Source organism: Stylophora pistillata, chromosome 11 (assembly GCF_964205215.1).
Source record: "Stylophora pistillata chromosome 11, jaStyPist1.2, whole genome shotgun sequence".
NCBI lineage: Eukaryota > Metazoa > Cnidaria > Anthozoa > Scleractinia > Pocilloporidae > Stylophora > Stylophora pistillata.
This window is the reverse complement of record NC_142529.1, coordinates 2,781,372-2,800,000: the sequence shown is the minus strand read 5'-3', so window position 1 is coordinate 2,800,000 and position 18,629 is coordinate 2,781,372. Positions and strand designations below refer to the sequence as shown.

The following is an 18,629-nucleotide window of genomic DNA, read 5'->3' as shown; positions in this document are numbered from 1 at the left end:
CTACAATGGAAGAGCACGCGCATGCACACCCGTACCTCTTAACCTCTTGAGCATTTCGCACAATAGACAACACAGCAGCCATTAGCCAAAGTAAAAGCCCACAGTAGGTGGCTATACATGTTAGGGGGCCCACAATAACAGGTATATGTTCCTCTAGTCCCACGTAGCCCGCAGATATATCCACCGATGCCAGGCTGTTGGAGTTTCCCAAGGAAAAGTACATAGCGTGTCCTATCCACAAAGAGCTGAGTACAATCAGCCACGTGTTGTCGAGGCTAAAAAACAAAATATGATTGTCAAGATACAAAGTGAAACAAAAATCTGTAGTCAGAAGGTAAAGAGCGAAGACTTACACAAATGTTGGGGACCGAGACTTAACACTCCGTTCGATGACCTTACTTTGTAGCGATGCATAGTTGACAATGAAGAATTTTCAATAAGTTCTCTTGTTAAGAGGTTTCACTATGTTTTCTATGAGATTGCGCGCGCGGGGTCGTACGGGTAATATGATAATTTGAATTAAGATCAAATTCCCCTGTCAAATACTAGGAAAAGTAGGGCAGTAAGTACGGGGAATTATTAATTAGATCGTGGGGATTACAGGGTTAATACCTTCATACACCTGGCGTACCTTTTCCAGAACAATTTCCTCAAGATATGTTCCTGAACCACAAAGACCGCTAAAAGTGTTATGTTGTGAGGTCTCTGGAGGAGAATTTGCAGCAATAGTAAGGCTGTTAGAATTCCTTCTAATGATCCACAGACGTCAAAAATATATTCCTGGAAAGTCCTTCTTTTAACAGTGTTTCTGTCTATCCTACATAAATTAATAATATTCCCTATTACTATTATTGCCACGCAACAATACGTCACTCGTGCTGCTAGGATCCCCTTTGTGATTGGTCCATTGGGTATCCATGGTAACTGAAGACTTCCTGTGACAGTGCGATACACATAAGCACTTACAGCACCGACAATAGAGACAACGGTGGTTAACACATTCTGACGACTGTAGCGAAATCCTATGATAAAGAGGACGGATACAAAATAACATAAAGACAATGCTACTCTGTTGTAAGGCTTCACAAGCCAATCTCCAATATCAGGTCTATCAGCCCATTTTATTCCAGTTTGGTTCCAGCTCCTTGACACTCTCCCTGATGCAAGAAGTACAAAACAAAGCAGAAGTTGCCGCAAAATTTTTTTCTTGAACGTAATGGTTTCTTGTTCCAAATCCGTTTTTCTATCTATGTGATTCCCAGATACAGTTGAAGTTGAATCTGACTGAGAAAGATCTCGGTATGTGATTGCATTTTCAGTTCCAGTCCTTATCCTATCGTCGTCTTGAGTCGTCGAGCAGAGCCCATCCGCGTTTGGGGCGCCACTTATTGAAGAATGTTGAGAATTTCTGTGAGAACTTGCGTTTCTGAGGTTACTGTAAAGCTCGCATTTGTGTGCCTTTTCTTCGTCCGAGCTCTCTTCCTGTATCCTAAAACTATTGTGAAACTCTGTATCACTGAAATTCTTCTCATGACAACCGGATGCAATTTTCTCTAAGAAAATTACGACGAACAAAGTGGATATCAGTAGGTACCAAGTTTGATGCTCTTCTTCAACAAAACTACTTGAATACAAACTTACAACATGGAGGAAAACTCCAATGACAAGAAAGCTGCGAGTATTCTTTTGAAAAAGTGATGGAAGGGCTGATATAAACTGCGAGATAAAAGACTGAGAGCTTGACAAAAAACGAGAAAGACCATTCAGAACAGATGCAAGTGTGACTCCTGATAGTAAAGCACATAAAATTGAGTAAACCATAGATTCGAGACTAGATACTGAACACAAAATGTCGCTTCCACCTGAAAAAAAGAAGAGAAAAAAAAGAAATTTTAAAAACTGTATAAAAAAAACCATAAGAAGGGGCACTCCCCGCCGCGAATGTCCAACACAGAGGTTGAGCAATGAGAAAAATATTAAAAAAACATTGTAAGGAATTTAAGACTTGCTACAGGAATAAGCTTCACTGTAATCCAGTACACCACACACTTTGTTTTTAAATTTTAAGTAAATCCCATATTGCGCTTTTCAAGTGAGTGTCGTTAAACAACAAGGAAAAAAAAAACAAAACTGTAATCACAACGAGCAATCACATTAAAATAAAATAGAACCAAGTGCTGATGAGAACTCAAACTAAAAAGGCCTGAAAGGCAAGAAAAAGCGAGTCACCATGACCTGTTTGATTCAAGTTTTGCATCTGATTGGTTGAGAGGATGGCGTGACTTTTGTGGACCAATCGCAGAGCAAAGAAGAGCAATCTGGGATAGCTTTGACACTCAAATGAAAATGCTCTTAAGCAGTCGTTTCCCAGCAATGGTTGCTGAACAAAGGTTGTACTTGAGTACCATAAAAACTGCTACCCAAATTGAAGTAATTTAAAAAGGAAAAAAAAAGAAAACATTAGGTAAGTTTAGTTTAGTTTAGTTCATTAGCTTCACGGACAGGCAGGGACACTGCAACAGCTTGCGCCAATTACTGCGGGCCCAGTAAACCCACCCATCCCACCCCAGGGGAGGACATCCACCACACAGTAATCTTGTGCGTGGGAAATTAACATCACCTACCCCTAACCCTGCAGGAGACGGGGCCTACGGTTTATTCGTCCTTATCCTTGAAGACTGGAATATCTATCCATTTCTTGATATTATAGAAAGGTAGCAAATTCTCCTCAGTTATTTTAAGACCATGAGTATTGGTCCAGCCGGGGCATGAACCCTCGACCTCCCGCACAACACAATCCGGTGCTTTAACCAATTGAGCTAACCGGGAGGCGGTATATGTACTTTAACTACTCTCCCACTGAGTAAAATGATAGATGCCCTTAATGTAATCACTAATGGCCTTGCCACCATAATTATATTCTTACCAAACACTGTGCTGGAGCAAGTGGAAAGATGAAGAATTGCAGCAAGCAGAACAGCACCACTCACAACAATGATATTTGTCATTAAAAAATTCATCTTGTCTCTTGTTTGCATTTCAAACGAAAGTTGAAGCAAACCACAGACAAACCAGTATAGCGTTTGGACAAGAACAGCTATGCCATAAATCATAGCATGTAAGTCATAATTTGAAAGAGAGGCTGTCACATGACCACTCATTTTTTGAAGTGCCAGGATGTACTGCTTAGCAACCTTGGTTGCCACAGTAATCTGGTTCCTTGTAGCATTGGGGTCAATCTCTGCTGATTGCAGCCAATCAGAGTGCAGCTTGTGGGCATGTTGAAGTTCCCATATGTTGTCAACAGAATGCCCATTCGCAATAAGCACTTGAGATAGTTGGTGTGAATTAAGCTGCATTGCTCGTAGCTTTTCTCTTGGTTTATGGAAACCAAAGAGTTCAGGAAGAAGGATTCCTAAGCTGAAAATAGAAGGTAAAGAAGAAGGTAAAAAAAAAAAAAATGATGCATAGGTGATTAACCCATTCACTTCAAAGATCTCATTAGTAACTCTCCTTACTGTCTGCCATACAATCCCTATGATGTTACTGTGGAGAATTTGGTACTGGATCAACTTACAATTCCCTAATTTATATTTTTATTAATTCTCATCACTTTTCTGCTTGATTTTGTACTGATAATGTAAGGAGAAATTCTGTTTTGGTCACTCATGGGAGTTAAAGGGGTAAGAGTACCTATTTTTGATTACCTGTTTTGAGGTACAGGAAGCCCAAGAAGAAGACTCAAGGTTGGAACAAGATCAATTTGTTGAACTTGTTTCATTGCAAACTCTTCACCTCCGCCATTCTCAAATAATGGGCTCATAAACACAAGGGGTGTGATTGTCTCTACCAGTGATGCTCCTCCATGACTGCCCACCTCACTCATTCCATGATCACCACACAGCACTAATAATGAAGGCACCTTTCTTTGTTGATGCCAATGGAGCATTTCATTGTAGATGTCACTGACAACTTGGTCCATTTCTAAAAGTTTTGGTCCCACTAGGGGACTTGAGGGTCCTGCAATGTGCCCTATATGATCGAGACCCAGGTAATGAAGAATCATAATGTCCCAATCAGTGCTCCTCAACTCTTTACCAATGTGTCTTGTAACATTGTTGTCTACCTGGAATAAGATAGTATAAGAACAACTATAAATGTTGATCTGAATCTATAAAATATTTTCCCAAGCTTGAGAAAGGATCAGGGCTTGACACTAACTTTTCCACTTACTAGCCAAGTGGCTAGTGACATCATAGATGTTACAACAATTTCAGTTTGTTTACTAGCCAAACTGGCTAGTGGAAATTGAAAACTACTGACCAAAACTGAATTTCTACTTGTCTGTGGCTACTTGGTTACCGTTAGTGTCGAGCACTGAGGATTATTTATAAGGCAAAGCAGATAAACTTTAAGTCAAGGTAAACAGCCCTAAATAAGCCCAGAAAACTCACACAATGCAAAGTAACAACCACTTAAGTGCAATAAGTTTGTTTCTATTAAAAACCAGTTTAGATTTTTAGGTTGAGAGTGTGACAGTTAATCCTAAACAAATTCTTATATTTTGCCCACTGCTCAACATAAACAGATTTGGATATTTGCTGAGGCTCAGTATGCGAGCTTGAGCTAACTGTAACATTATAAGAATAAATTCATTTTTGGTCACTCCTGTAAACAAAAGGGTTCATTCAAGTATACTTAATTTGAATGCACCTCTGTATAATCAGTCACAAAAAATGATGTGGTTCCATCAGATCTTTCAAAGTGTCCAGGAAACAGCTTCATCCAGGTGTCATCACCATAAAATACAAACTTCTTATTTGCAAACTTCATCTGACTGATCAAACTGTCTTCTTGTAAAGAACTTGAATCCATATTGAGGACAACATCAATAAATCCTGGTATACCCCCTGTTGTGAGCGCCTGTTAGAGCACAGCAACATTTCAAATGATTGAAATACAAATTCCACTTCCATCTTTTGTTTAGATCTTGTGAAGATGTGCTTAACAAAGATTCATGCCTAGGAAACATTACTGACCTTCAGTTACAAAATGTTCTGGCCTTTAACTTCTCCATTTCATATGTGGTGAAACCTCTAACAATGATCAAGCTTAGTTGATGAATATTTTAAGTAAGCCAGCAATAAGTAAGATTTCAGGTGTTCATTATTGGCAGTGCTACTTTGCCTACTAATTTGCCAGGTATTGTTATGTGATCTGAGACATACAATGACTTCCAGATAAATTTGTTTCTGGGAGACATAATTGCCTAATAATTACTGCACTGGACTCTGGATTGAGAGCTTTAGGTTCAAGATCTTGCTTGGGCAATGTGTTGTGCTCTTGGGCTAGATACTTTACTCTCACAGTCCCCCTTTCCACCCTGGAGTATAAATGGGTACTGGCAAATTGTCAGGCAAGCCTGATGAAATGTAAGGGGGGTGGCCTTGGGATGGCTGGTATCCCATCCAGAGGGGAGTAGTAATACTCCCAGTTGTTTCAAGCTGTTTACATTTTACATTTTACATTTTTACATTTTTACATAGACTTCTATGTGGATATATTCAGTCACGCTTAACAGTATCGTAAGGTTGAGATTGGATGTCAGCATTTTTATCAGGCACCTCTGGCAGCCGCTTCAGTCCACGTAGCGATCTCACCTTCCCACCCATCCCACCCCGGGGAGGACAATCACTACACAGTAATCTCATGCATGGGAAATTTACGTCTCCTACCCCTAACCCTGCAGGAGATGGGAAATAGAGGAATACAGAAATAGAGGATATTACAAGGCCACGCGGGGATATGAATTTTACCTTTGAGCACTGTAAGTATCTCACAAGTGAGAGACACTTTCAGCACTAGAAGATAAAATTTGTATCCCCAAGCCATCATGTAATTTTCTGTTTATTCTATAGATACTGATGAAATTTCCACATAAAACACAATGAAATTTCAAAAGAACCAGCTGCGCATTGGAGCAGGGAGCCCTACTGTAATTGGCTAATCATGTTAGTAACCATGGCAACACCCAATATCCTACCACATGAAAGATAAATATAGTGTCATCACTACATGCGATGAAGATATGATTTTTTAGTCAGTAAAAGGAAAAATCCTTGTATTTCATCAGTATCTATATAATAAACTATAAGCTCTAGCTAAGAGGGCTACAAGGCTCAAGTACCTACAGTGGAACCTTGATTTAACAAAGTACCAACGGACTCGTGAAATTGTTTCATTATATCAAGAGCTCGTTAGATTGAGGTTTAGTGGCATACACTTTACTGTAACTTTAGCTGGGCTGAAGCTGAAGTATCGTTTGTTATAACAAGGACTTCGTTATAAAGAGGTTTTGTTAAATCAAGGTTCCACTGTATATAATTTACATTAAGAGCATTGCCAAGTTACATTTTGTCAACAGACATGAAACATACTTTACTGACCTTAATTCTTGGCATAGTGACAGTTGGCGGATGTGCCTTTGCCATGAAACTGAGGAAAATTACACAAGAATAGTAAACATGTATATTCCCACTGAAGAGTCAGCTGATAACAATGTGGTACTGTAAGTTAGCCTAAAGTGGTCTCTGAGGTTTTTATTTCATTGTGGCCAATACCATGATGGATTCAACTCTTTGACCCCTAAGGCTGACTACCATATAATTTCTCCTTACAATATCACCCCAGAATCACACGTTAAGGTCATGAGAATAAAGGAAATGATCAGCGTAAGAATGACCAGCATCTAATTTCTCCTTACAATATCACCCCTGATTCACACATTAAGGTCAGGAGAATAAGAGAAATGATCATCAACTACAGAGGCTCTTAATTGTTATACAAGTTATCCTTGTGACTGTGTACAAAACAGTATGGAGAATAAACATACTGATGTTAGGGTGTTAAGGGTGAATGCCGATGATCCGTCCGATTTCTGAAAGCTAACAGTCATAATGCACTGAAGTAAATTTAACTCACCTGAATGATTTATTTAGTCTGATTAGTTCTTGTGTAAAAGGCATCCTTGTCTGCTCACTGTAAACAAAATCTGCTCTCAGTGCATCTATTAACATGATGACCACTCTCCCAAATTTCGGAGGCAGAGGATCTCCTTTCCCTTCAAATAATGGTTCAGGTGGAAGATTCTCGTTTGTTGCCCTTCCTTCTATGGCTTTCTTAAGCGGAAAGAAGCCTCTTAGAAACAACATCAAGCCCACGATTTGACAAAGTAAGAGAAGAACTATGTGCACGCTGTGACTAAAACGCATCTTCTGCACTGAGGAAGGTTTTTTACGGATGAACGCGACCGAGAAATCAGCGATATTTAGTTTATATTTATAAGAGATCGCTATGACACGTCAGTATAAGAAATATTAATGATTTCAAGAAACTTCGAGCTAAATCGTCCGCCATTTTGGAAATATAACCACGATATGATTGACCTGCGGTGTACAACACTGAGCATATTCAATAGAATAAAGCAACATGGCGGACGGCATGGAAGATTTGAAGTTGACTGTAAATAAGGATTTTGCGAAAAAGCTCCACAAACAAAAAGAAAAAGCTGAACTTGACCAGTGTAAGTTTTTAATAGCCTTTCTTTGAAGGTATAAATATTGGATTATGACACCAGCGTTTCATTGCTAGGCGCATTATCGATAATAAACTTGGCTGCTCTCAAGAACCTCTCCACGTGAGTTACGACTTTAAATCTCGATAACTTCTGTTCGTTTCAGTGAAACAGAAATTTGGTGACAAAGATATAGAGAGCGAATCTGATTCAAGCTCATCTGAATCAGAAGATGAGAATGCAAGGGTGAGTTTTCAATTAATCCATTAAGGTCCCCCCAGCTCTAGTATAACTCTCAAGTCACTAGCCAGGATGCAAAATCATCTGTACATCTGTAATCCTTTACACCTAAGATCAGTATCCGTATTCTCCCTGCTCATCTCTATACATTTCCTTTTGTACTGATGAGGAGAATTTATTTAACAATCATAGCTTCTTAGGTTAGCAATCATTTCCTTTATTCTTATGATCTTCACAAATGATTCAGCAGCATTATTGTAAAGAGGAATTAAATGCTGGTTACTCTTAGGATTTTAAAGGGTTAACAGATTGCCATTGTGGTGTTAACCTTCAGTATCATTTACACAACATACCTGATGTACCAAGGTTTATGAGACTATTATGAGAGAAGCGTGTCAGATTAAATTCAGTATGGTTTGCGTGGCTTTGATAATATATCTATTCAAATCAGTTTCAATACCTGATTAAGACTTGGCAGACACTGATATCCTCTCCTCATGACTAAAAGAAGCTGAGAAACTGATCACTGCATATGGTTTGTTTCCATTTTCAATATCAATGTGAACAAGCCATACCTTATACCAAGGGAGTGAAATATTCAGGATACAGTGTTTGGACAGGACAGAGAGTTTGACATGTTTCGAAGGTGGATGAGTCTCATGGCCTTTGTTTTGCATCATAACTAGACTGTGAAGATGTATTTCACTGGAGAACTCCAAACATAGCAAAAAAGTAGTATTCATGTATACACAGTAAAGCTCTACAATGAAATTGAATATTGACCTTGGTTTTATTTTTATTTCAAGGAACTCACTTCACAAAAGGAAAAGGATTTTCTGACTGTCCTTTCTATGATAAAGAATAAAGATCCAAAAATCTATGAAAGGGATTCCAACTTTTACCATGAAGACGGTATGGCAAAGAATGCTGAAAAGCAAATTTAATTCTCTATGTCGTGCTGGTTATTTATTTTTGTTCACACTTAAAGTTGTTACAGTTACTGTAGTTCATGTTGCCTTCTTGAATAGAGAACAGCAGTTCTTCAGGAGAGATTAGCAAAGAGCAGATCAAACCCAAAAGACCTATGTATTTGAAAGATTTTGAAAGAAAGGAGCTGCTGGAAAAAGGAAGGTTAGTTGTTGCAAGGAAAAATAGAAACTAATATCTTCTGACTCAAATAGTCCTTTAAAGTTTCCTAACTCCAAGTCTTTCTCTACTCCCCCAAGTCTTTCTCTACTCCCCCAAGTCTTTCTCTGTAAATGTAAGCTCAACTTCTCATCTATGGTTGTAGAATGACAGAGTCTTATTTAGCACTTCCCCCTCAGGGTATTTAATCATGTTAACCTTGATTTGTCATTTTTTTCATTACTGTTATTATAATATGGGTATAATATCCTTTGGAGTAACTTTGTATCACATGTTGAGTAGAAGAACAATGTAAATTGGAAAACTAGCTTGTTAACATATTGACGTCCAGTGGGCCTGTAAGCGCCCATGTGGAACCACACCCTTTCTACGCCTTGTGACGTCATCACCTTTAACCCTGGAGCACGACTTTGAGCACATACTTAGACAGGTGGGAAGTATCTTACAAACGATACCAGAATGAGCGCAATTGAGTGAAGGAAATTGCAGAAATGGCCAAAAAACCATGTAACTTTGACCTGAAAATCTGCACTAAAATCTTCTTCCATTACCCACCTACCTTTCTGAGCATGTGGTTTGAAAATAATGAGTAGTTTCCTAAAAAATCTCTACACCAAAATGAAGCCTACTAAATTTCCAGCAAGTGAGGAGAAACTTCAGGCAAGGAAAGGGGAAAAAAGGGCACGAGAAAGAGAGAAAAGTAAAAGTTGTAAGTGGGGCATTACTTTTCAACCCAAAAACTCGAAATTTTGCTTTCTGCACCTGCCTGAGATTTTCAGGCCGCCATTTTGCATTTAGATCGAAAGGCCGTCAAGTGTACAAGCTGTGAATGGGTTTGTGGTAAGTTTGAGCTTTTAAAACCGCAACAGTGACCCGAAATCTGCTCGACTAGCTTCAAAACACAGTTTTTCACAAAAGCTGCAGCTATTAATGGGTTAAAGATATAAGCAACAGGTTTTTAATTTTTAATTAGAAAGTCTGCTTGATTTCATTTTCTAGTGAGGCATTCTTGAGTGATGAAGAAAGTGATGATGAAAGAGCTCTTGAGGTGAGTCAAATGTAGTCATGGGTGACTCTTAGAGCTCCAGTAGCAAATTGACGAGGAGGGAAAGAGAATGCTTACACCTCATGTGTCTTATAGAGTAGAGTAGAGTAGACATCTATATTTATACAGGATAGCCCCTTCAGTGTAGTAAACACTGGTATCAATGAGGGTCCTGTTACCCACCCATCCCACCCTAGGGGAGGACATCCATCACACAGTAATCTCGTGCATGGGAAATTAATGTCTCCTGCCCCTAACCCTGCAGGAGACGGGACCTCCATTTATTTGTCCCTATCCGAGAAGACCAGAATATCTAGCCATTTCTTGATGTTATAGAAAGGTAGCATATTCTTCTCAATTATTTTAAGACCCTGAGTGTTGGTCTGGCCAGGGCTCGAACCTGCAATCTCCCGCACAACAGTCCAGCACTCTATCCATTGAGCTAACTGGGAGGCGATATAATTATGAGATATATGAGTAGACCTTAAAATAAACTGTACTAGGACCAATAAGCAAATGTGTGTAGATTAAATGTATCAGGAGTATTCACAAACATGCTAAGTGTTCAGTCGACTGACTCAGTTAGCTTGACCAAAAATGCAGTTTCCTAAATGATGTGAATCTCTAGCAATGTTTAAAAAATTGGTTGTTATATTTATCTCTAACTATTTGAAAGAATCTTTCACTCAATTTTACTCTGTACAACATTTCAGGGTAGAAGATCTCCTACTTTTGTGGAAGAGCAAAATCAAATAAAAGAAAGGTATAAAAGGATTTTACTAGAACACAAGCATCTCTATTAGTTTATAACACTATGAACATAGTATGGATCTGATTAGTCAATTTGGTTTCCAAGCAGGTTCTTTATTAGGTTGTAGAGCTTGCATGTAATTTGGTATGTCATATTGGGGTGTTGGGAGAACACTTGGAAAGTTTCTGTATCACTCCCCTTCAGCTTGTGATGTTCTCTCACCATCTCATGTAGCTTTATCATGTAACACAGCCTGGAAAAAGGTGTTTATTGCTTAAATGAAGAGTTACCGGTAGTGCCTCTTTCACAGCTTCTTATGCTTGTGTAGATCAAATCAATAGTAAGTACAATTTGATGCAATCTTGATAAGAAATCATGTTATCTTCTAGTTTCAAAAAAGCTATTCAGAATAATGATGATGATGAAGATGCTGATTTTCTTAAAGTCAGAGAAAAAACTTCAGAAGAAAAGGTAATCAAAATATTTTCTTGTATTATTCAGTGATTCTTTGGGACAAGAGAAGGGAGAAAAAACCTCTTAAAAGCTAGATACTTGCTCTGAAGATTTGTTATCTACTTGTATTAAAGTTTAACTGACCCAGTGCACAATTGTTTTATTAAGATGAAAGAGGAAAGAGAGTATGTTGAATGGTTGAAAGGACAGGAAAGCCAGACAAGCACAAAATCTGCGATGGGTATGGTAAGTCAAGTATTCTAAAGATAATCAGAATGTAATACCATAACGGTAGTTATGGCCAACAGTAGAGTGCTTGTCAAGGGATGGCTAGTGACTCACATCAAGCTTTGAATTGCCATGACTGTCCAAGAAAGAATATCTCCAATTGGTCAATTTCAGTACAATATCAAGCAGACAAGTGATAAAATTAAAGGAAAATATCAATTAAGATATTATAAGTTGATCCATACCAAATTCTCCTCGCTAGCCTTATAAGAATTGTATGACAGACAGCAAGGAGAATTAGCTAATAAGATCTTGAGAGTGAAAGAGTTTAAAAAATTGATACAATGCAATGCTGAAGGTGTATAGCTTCAATTACCGATAATTATTTCTTAGTGTCACTGACATGCATTATATATTTTACTGTTAGTTTTGAGAATTTGGTGGTTCATTAGGAAATATATACTAGCTGGTTATTTTGTTTGCTTTTGTTCTGTTAGATAGTATGATCTTGGTCTTTTAATGAGGTTAAGTTTTTTTTTATTACTCTGAAATTTATAGCAGGCCTTGCGTCATTACTGGATGGATCCTAATTTAGATGAAGGGGAACAGTTTTTGAGAGATTACATTCTGGATAGAAATTACCTTGAGAAGGATTCAGAGAGGTAAAACTCCAAGCTACATGCAATTTTTTTTTTTTTCATTTTTGTTTTTCAGATTGATGTTTGGCTTATTTATTTATTGAGTACAAAATGTAATTTTTCCCATTACTAGAATTCCTACATATGATGAGATTGTGGGCTTTGATGATGATGAGGTACAATTCAAATAGTAATTCAATTTAGAGGTTATTTTATATGTGTGTTGGATAGTTTTGTGCTACTTTACTCACCCACTGACTCTCTCATATGTCATTTATACTGAATTGTGTGCAGGGCAGCAGTATCTACAGTATTTAACACAATTCTTGATAGTTAGAGCTTTGCTGACTCAGAGTCAAGCATCACGGAAAGACACGTTGTGTTAGTTGTGTTGCAGTGGTTTAATCGAATTGGCAACAATCAGGTTTCTGTATTATTATTCTCTAGGATGAAACAGAGGTTGAGAAACAGGAAGAATTTGAACGAAAGTTCAATTTTAGATTTGAAGAACCAGACTCTGAGTTTGTAAGTACATGTGAATGAAATGTGATGGAATTTGGAGACACTTCATACAAATAGATTGTGTTAATTAAAAGAACAACTCAACAAGCTGAGATAGTTGTTATTCTATATTTTCTGTATGAATATTGTGCACCATCCTCAACAAAATTTTTTACACCATTTGTTGATTAAATACTCTACTTTGCAACTTGGATCATAAATATTTCTCACAGTAGTGAATCCTCACAATACATTTTTAAAAAGAAAATAACTGCAGTATTTCAGAGGTTGCAGTAGGATCTTTCTCTCTACCATTTGTGATTGATGGATTTCAATCTGCTTGGTACTTTGCTTTTTTTAGAGAAATTATAGTTGACTACTACAAAACTATCTGCAATAGCTCCTGTTTATTTTTATTTACATGGTTGTCACTTTAGGTAAAAACATATCCACGCACAATTCAAGGGTCTGTCAGAAAAACAGATGAGCGTCGCAGAGAGAAGAGAAAACAAAGAGAGACAAAAAAAGAAAAGGTAAGAAAGAGGAAGGTTTTATTGTCCATTCTCAGTTTTGACCTCTTTACCTCTATCTCTATTGACTCTTTTCTTTGTTACTGTTATGTAGGAGAAAGAACAGAAACGTGAAGAAATCAAAAGATTGAAAAACCTCAAGAGAAAAGAGATTATGGAGAAGCTCGAGAAATTAAAAGGTCAACAAACAAACAACATACTTAATGAAAAAATTTTAAATAGTCACAAATACAGTTCTAATAGTCTTGTTGACTTCTAAATGATTGTGATAAAAATATTAAATTTATCTTGGTTGTAGAAATAACTGGAAACCCTAATGTGGGTTTTAAAGAGGAAGATATTGAAGGTGACTTTGATCCTAAGAAATATGATGAGGTTATGCAGGTAATTTATGAATTTATGGTGGAAATTTATAGAATGTAATCTCTTGTTGCAAACAAAAGAGAAATAACAATCATGTTTGAAATGCTGTTAGATTAACGATGTATTGAGCAGGGTTCTAAACAGGATTATAAACAGGCATTTCCTTAACCTGAAGTAGAAGGGCTCTGACAAATGAAGCAAAGAGTATAGCAATTAGAAGAAGTAGTAACAGCGATACTTGAAGATCCCAATGCAATTGGTAGTGGTCAATTTTGGGGTGTGGTCTTTTTTTTTTGAGGCATCTTATTGATCCACAGAGACAACATTAGCATCCTAAGCTGTAAGTGTCGCATTGCTACAAGGACAATAAAACTATTATTATTACTACTATTGTTACTTTTTTTATTAGAGATAGTAGTGTGAGTAGCAGAAGCATTTTTTTTTATTACCATAATGAATTATGTAAACATCCCTCTGGAATCTCTGTTGATGGTCAAGATTACAAACTTCAACACACAAACTGTGAATGACTCATCAAACATGTTAAATGCCACCAAGATTCTAAAGTGGAGCTTTCCAATAGTATTGTAACTAATGCTTTTGAATCAAGAAAAATAATCTTCTGTGTAAGTTTTAATGCCATTATATGTTTTAATTTTTGTCACACACAGAGAGCATTCAATGCTGAGTTTTATGAAGAAGATGAAAATGAAAAACCTGTGTTTGAAGATGATTTGGATGATATTGGTTAGTTTTGATTTGTGCCAAGTTGGGAGACACTCTTCTCTACCTGATCAAGTCAGTTTTATCTTCATTATATCACAATGTGCTTGTAAACCATACCACCCATGGTAACATTGTCTCTTCCATGCTGTCAGCTTTAACCCTTAACTCTTTAGCTCCTAAGATCTGTTTGTTAATTCTCCCCTCTAGCTGCCACACATTTCCTTATAAGTAAGTTACAAGAATTTGGTGTTAGATCAGGATAACAAATTCTACCTGATGAGTTTGAGTACTCTCATTACCTCTTTGCACAGGGTTCGTACGGCGGGTCTTGAAAACCCTTGAATTTCAGGGGGCCGATTTCAAGGCCTTGAAAGTACTTGAATTTCGTTTTGGGTCCTTGAAAGTCGTTGATTTTTTATTGAACAACTTCGAAAAATATCTGCTTTTGTTTTGCACCATCGGTAAACCCAAAACATAGATGTTAACAGAAACATTTTTCTTGGTTTTGAGGTAAAATTGTCATTACAAAAAGTCCTTGAAATTTCTAAGTAGGGTCCTGGAAAGTCCTTGAGAAGTCCTTGAATCTTTGGCCTGAAAAAGTGTACGAACCCTGTTTGCAGGATAATGTCTAGATGTTATGGGTAGATGTTATATGTTAATCAGTTCTGGGAGTCAAAGGGTAAATTTAAGGTGAGCAATGAAGATGATAAGTCTTGTTCATACAAATGTGAACTGATTAAAATCAAATGTAGCAGAGGTCTTGTGTAACAGTTAGGGAACTTAGCTTTTTTCCTATTTTAAAGAAGGCACATGTGAAGTCATTTTTTCTCTGTGGCAGAAAACTGGGATGAATGGGAAGGGAATTATGATGAAAATGTGGATGATGAACAGCAAGAGGATGGAATGTTTGGTAAATATAAACAGTTGATACCTTGACTTGTCTTCTGTTATTCAGTGTCAAACTTTTCATCAATGATGAAAACATTTTGCAGTGGAGGGCCTTGGCCACTTTACAAAATTGAAGCAGACTCATATGGTTGATTAATTAATTGCAACATTCTTTTAACAATTTCAGAACCTCACAGTGAAGATCCAAACTTCAATGTAAGTTGTGCTCCTGTTGATTAGTGAATTTCCTGAAAGGTATTTTGTTTGCAAACATAGAGCTGCATTGGATGCCATAGTGACTCAGTCACAATATTATCACCATTTTGTGTTCAAATGATGTTGCATGTAAATGGGGTGGTTGTCTTGACATCTTTTGTACACTTGAGCATTGATCTAGTTTCCTATCTAACCTAACTCACTATGAACAGTTCATTTATGATGTTATTCATTTTCCAGAATTTTTCTTTTGTAGATGGATGCTGATTACCAAGAAAATGGAAATGATCTAAATGAATTCAGTGAAAGGAAAAGAAAGGGAAGATCAAGATTTGGTCGTGTTGTGGCACAGAAAAAACCTGTATTTAATCCAGGTTTGTTCATCTGTAGAGAATAACGTTTGCGCTGTTGAATAAGTTATACTTTCAGTATCAAGATCTGTTTAAGCTATTAGCTCTGTCAACGATCAATCCGATTTTTGAAAGCTGGTAGTCATAATACACTGATATCAATCTAGTTTACCTGAGCGATTCATTGATGTTAGAGGGTAAAGGGTTAAGTAAGTAAAGGAATTTGTTTAGTATTAAGATAATTGCCTCTAATTTATGAGTTTCTTTATTCTCATTTTCTGTTTGCTGAATAATACAGTGTATACTCAAATTGTTAGAAGAAGTTATTGGCTCAGTACTTCTGCAAGTTTAAGAGTTGATATGCAAAAAGAGTTAGTATCCGTTCGGTTTCTGTATATCTTTAACTAACCATTGCTTTGTGTGTTTTTTTTCAAAGACGAGAAAACATTTGAAGAATATTTCGACGAATATTACAAACTGGATTACGAAGATATTATAGGAGATATGCCATGTCGATTTCAGTACCGACAGGTTGTTCCCAATGACTTCGGTCTCACAACAGAAGAGGTTGGAGCGAGTTTTGGTTATCTCAAAATTAAGACGCACTGTGATTGACAAAAACTAAAGTAATCACAGTAGCCAATCAAAACGAAGGAAATTTTAAAGGAGCCAATGAAAACTCATGTAAAAACGAGGTGGTTGAAGCGCGGGAAAACACAAGTAAACAAGTCATGCCAACGCTCTAATAAATACCCCCCCCCCTCCGCATTAAGCTGCTCCCTCTAATAACCCCCCACCCCTTCCCCGGAACTTAAAGTTTTTGAAAAGACCTCTCTTCTCTTCCTCTCCTTAATTCTTCCTCCTTTGCTGCTTCAACTTTCACCATTTGAGAGCTGAAATAACTTATAAGCAGATTGTACAGTTATCTTGAATGCTCTATGTTGCTTTCGTTTAACAAAGATAATCTTCATTTCGCTCTCTTTAGATTTTATCGTGCCCGGACAGAGAGCTAAACCAGTGGGTCTCGGTAAAAAAGATGTCTCAATACAGGTAAAACATCCGTATTCTCATGCATTCGTGATAATTACAAGACAGCAAAGCGAGGTACGTTTTTTTTCCCACTTATGAGGCTTAGATAACCCGTTGCAAGTATCTCCGAAAATTCAAATAAAGGAAACAAAATAGCAAATTTTAAAACTCCATTACGTTTTAAGTTTTCAGAATGTATCATCTATCTTATCCTACTCCGAACAGTATGGTTTCGAAAAAGTCATCTCTAGGTGAAATAAAATACTCTTTGATTGTTTATGCCACAGACCTGAAAATGAAGAGTACCACGAAGTTAAAAGGTTTCGCAAGCGAGGGAGAGATCTGCAAAAGAAGAAAAGGATTCTTATTTCACTGGCCGAGACAGAAAGGTGTGCTGTACATGGAGATTTAGACTGCGGTTGTGGTGACAGTGTCGCAAAAGGGGTCCATTCTATATCAAGCAAAATGGTCAAATATTTTGTTTTCATTTAGCTGTGAATAAGGGCTGTACAGATGTATGATGCATTTGTTCCATGATATCTGCTTTCATTTCAACACCTATATTATTAGTAGATGTGGTGAGTTTATTAATCTGGTTTTTTTTTTTTAATTATTATGGCTGTTAATTATTTTTCTTATATTTCAGCTCCAACGAAGTTAACGACAAAAAGAAAAAGTCACTTGACCAAAGTTTGCCTAAAAAGAGTAAAACGCTGAAACACAGTGTTGATACTAAAGGAGCACAAAATGAACAAACTGAGATCAGAAAGAGAACGAAAAACTCCTCTGATAAAATAGAAAATACCAGTGAGAAGGAAAGCAAAGACTTACCAGGAGAGGAAATTTCACAGGCTACACAGGGTGAAAGCAATGGAAGGAATGAAGGGGAATCAAAAAAGACGAAAAAACAAAAGATGAGAAATCCGAAGGGACGGAGGATGACCTTTGAAGAGTTGAAAGAACTTGCGGTCAAAAAACGGCTGCGCAGACAATTTAAAGGCGCAAAGCAAGACAAACTAAGTAAATTATCAGCTGCGCGACTGGCTTCGTATGGACTCACAAGGAAGAAAAAGAAGAAATAGCAGATTTGTTGTGATCACCAGCGCAACTGATTGTGCTCTAAAAGCTGAGATCTGTCCGCCTGTCGTTCTGTTTTCCTTGAATGACACGACTTAGCTCTCTCTCTCTCTCTCTCTCTCTCTCTCTCTCTCTCTCTCTCTCTCTCTCTCTCTCTCTCTCTCTCTCTCTCTCTCTCTCTCTCTCTCTCTCTCCTCCCACTCCCATTCCTTCGCCCGACACAGTAGATCCCACTCCCATTCCTTCGCCCGACACAGTAGATCCCACTCCCATTCCCTCGCCCGACACAGTAGATCACAATATAGTGAGGGTGGGGAGGTTGCATCTTATAACCTTATCTACTAATTCACGTGTTCAAAACAATCGCTGACCAAACACATGCAGTTTAAGGAAGGTTTTGAGAGAGAGAGAGAGAGAGAGAGAATTAATTTATGAACGAGTTTAAAACGAATTTGCGACATTGATTCGCAAATATTGGGCCCCAATACAACAAAATGAATGGTCATATTCACGATTTATAGCCAACAGAATCGTGATCAGATTTACTTTTTAAAAGAATAAATCTACGTTATGATAGTGACCGCGGATTGATCGCGGGCGCTGCTTCGCCCAGATAAATTTAAGAAAGCAGTAACCTGCAGCCGCGTGTGGACAGCGAAGTTGCGCGGTTCAGTCACGTTTCGGAGAAAGTGAAAACGTCTCAGAATTCTTTTAGGGAATTGCTCCCAATTTATGAGCATTAGAATGAATCATTAGTGAAGCGATGGTTCATGACGTCATGAAAATTTTATTTCCCGGATAATTGAAGACATTAGGAATTTCGTCATAATGATGTTTTCGAATTACCTCTCTAGAATTGAATTGTTCCGTTCGAC

The 18,629-nt window shown here is 37.6% G+C and overlaps 2 protein-coding genes across 5 annotated transcripts in view; one reads left to right on the top strand and one right to left on the bottom strand.

The window, feature by feature from the left end:
- The window catches only part of LOC111323120 (GPI ethanolamine phosphate transferase 2, catalytic subunit), an 8,790-nt gene extending 1,366 nt beyond the window's left edge, over nt 1-7,424 (bottom strand). Inside the window, exons 1-7 of one of the 3 annotated variants that reach the window (XM_022926413.2) lie at nt 6,982-7,424; nt 6,447-6,495; nt 4,714-4,923; nt 3,708-4,126; nt 2,927-3,420; nt 632-1,862; nt 36-275 (exon numbers count right to left, since the gene is read on the bottom strand). In XM_022926413.2, coding sequence (XP_022782148.2) covers nt 36-275; nt 632-1,862; nt 2,927-3,420; nt 3,708-4,126; nt 4,714-4,923; nt 6,447-6,495; nt 6,982-7,271 — 2,933 coding nt within the window. In that variant the 5' untranslated portion in view covers nt 7,272-7,424. Of the gene's footprint in view, nt 1-35; nt 276-612; nt 1,863-2,926; nt 3,421-3,707; nt 4,127-4,713; nt 5,022-6,446; nt 6,496-6,981 lie in introns of all 3 variants that reach the window. The other 2 variants (XM_088739396.1, XM_088739397.1) reach the window with 2 other exon arrangements.
- Nucleotides 7,425-7,455: 31 nt separating this feature from the next.
- Nucleotides 7,456-18,628, top strand: LOC111323136 (protein KRI1 homolog). 2 transcript variants are annotated; one of them, XM_088739398.1, is made up of 22 exons: nt 7,456-7,582; nt 7,740-7,819; nt 8,620-8,725; nt 8,842-8,944; nt 9,959-10,007; nt 10,718-10,767; nt 11,145-11,226; nt 11,377-11,454; nt 11,995-12,098; nt 12,208-12,250; nt 12,522-12,599; nt 13,013-13,108; nt 13,200-13,284; nt 13,404-13,489; nt 14,140-14,215; nt 15,033-15,104; nt 15,270-15,298; nt 15,555-15,672; nt 16,085-16,215; nt 16,634-16,698; nt 16,965-17,066; nt 17,324-18,628. In XM_088739398.1, exons 1-22 carry the CDS (start codon nt 7,489-7,491, stop codon nt 17,757-17,759), a joined length of 2,163 nt encoding a protein of 720 aa, XP_088595524.1. In that variant the 5' UTR covers nt 7,456-7,488; the 3' UTR covers nt 17,760-18,628. The 2 variants fall into 2 exon arrangements, with proteins under 2 accessions (XP_088595524.1, XP_088595525.1); XM_088739399.1 differs by having other exon boundaries at nt 11,998-12,098; nt 17,324-18,330.
- Nucleotide 18,629: the final 1 nt, after the last annotated feature.

Bases quoted from the DNA above. Each gene is read 5' to 3' on its own strand.
- LOC111323136 (XM_088739398.1), top strand. From the start codon at position 7,489: ATGGCGGACGGCATGGAAGATTTGAAGTTGACTGTAAATAAGGATTTT. The intron at 8,945-9,958 runs GTTAGTTGTTGC...TTCATTTTCTAG, and splicing joins GAGCTGCTGGAAAAAGGAAG to TGAGGCATTCTTGAGTGATG. The intron at 11,227-11,376 runs GTAATCAAAATA...TGTTTTATTAAG, and splicing joins AAAAAACTTCAGAAGAAAAG to ATGAAAGAGGAAAGAGAGTA.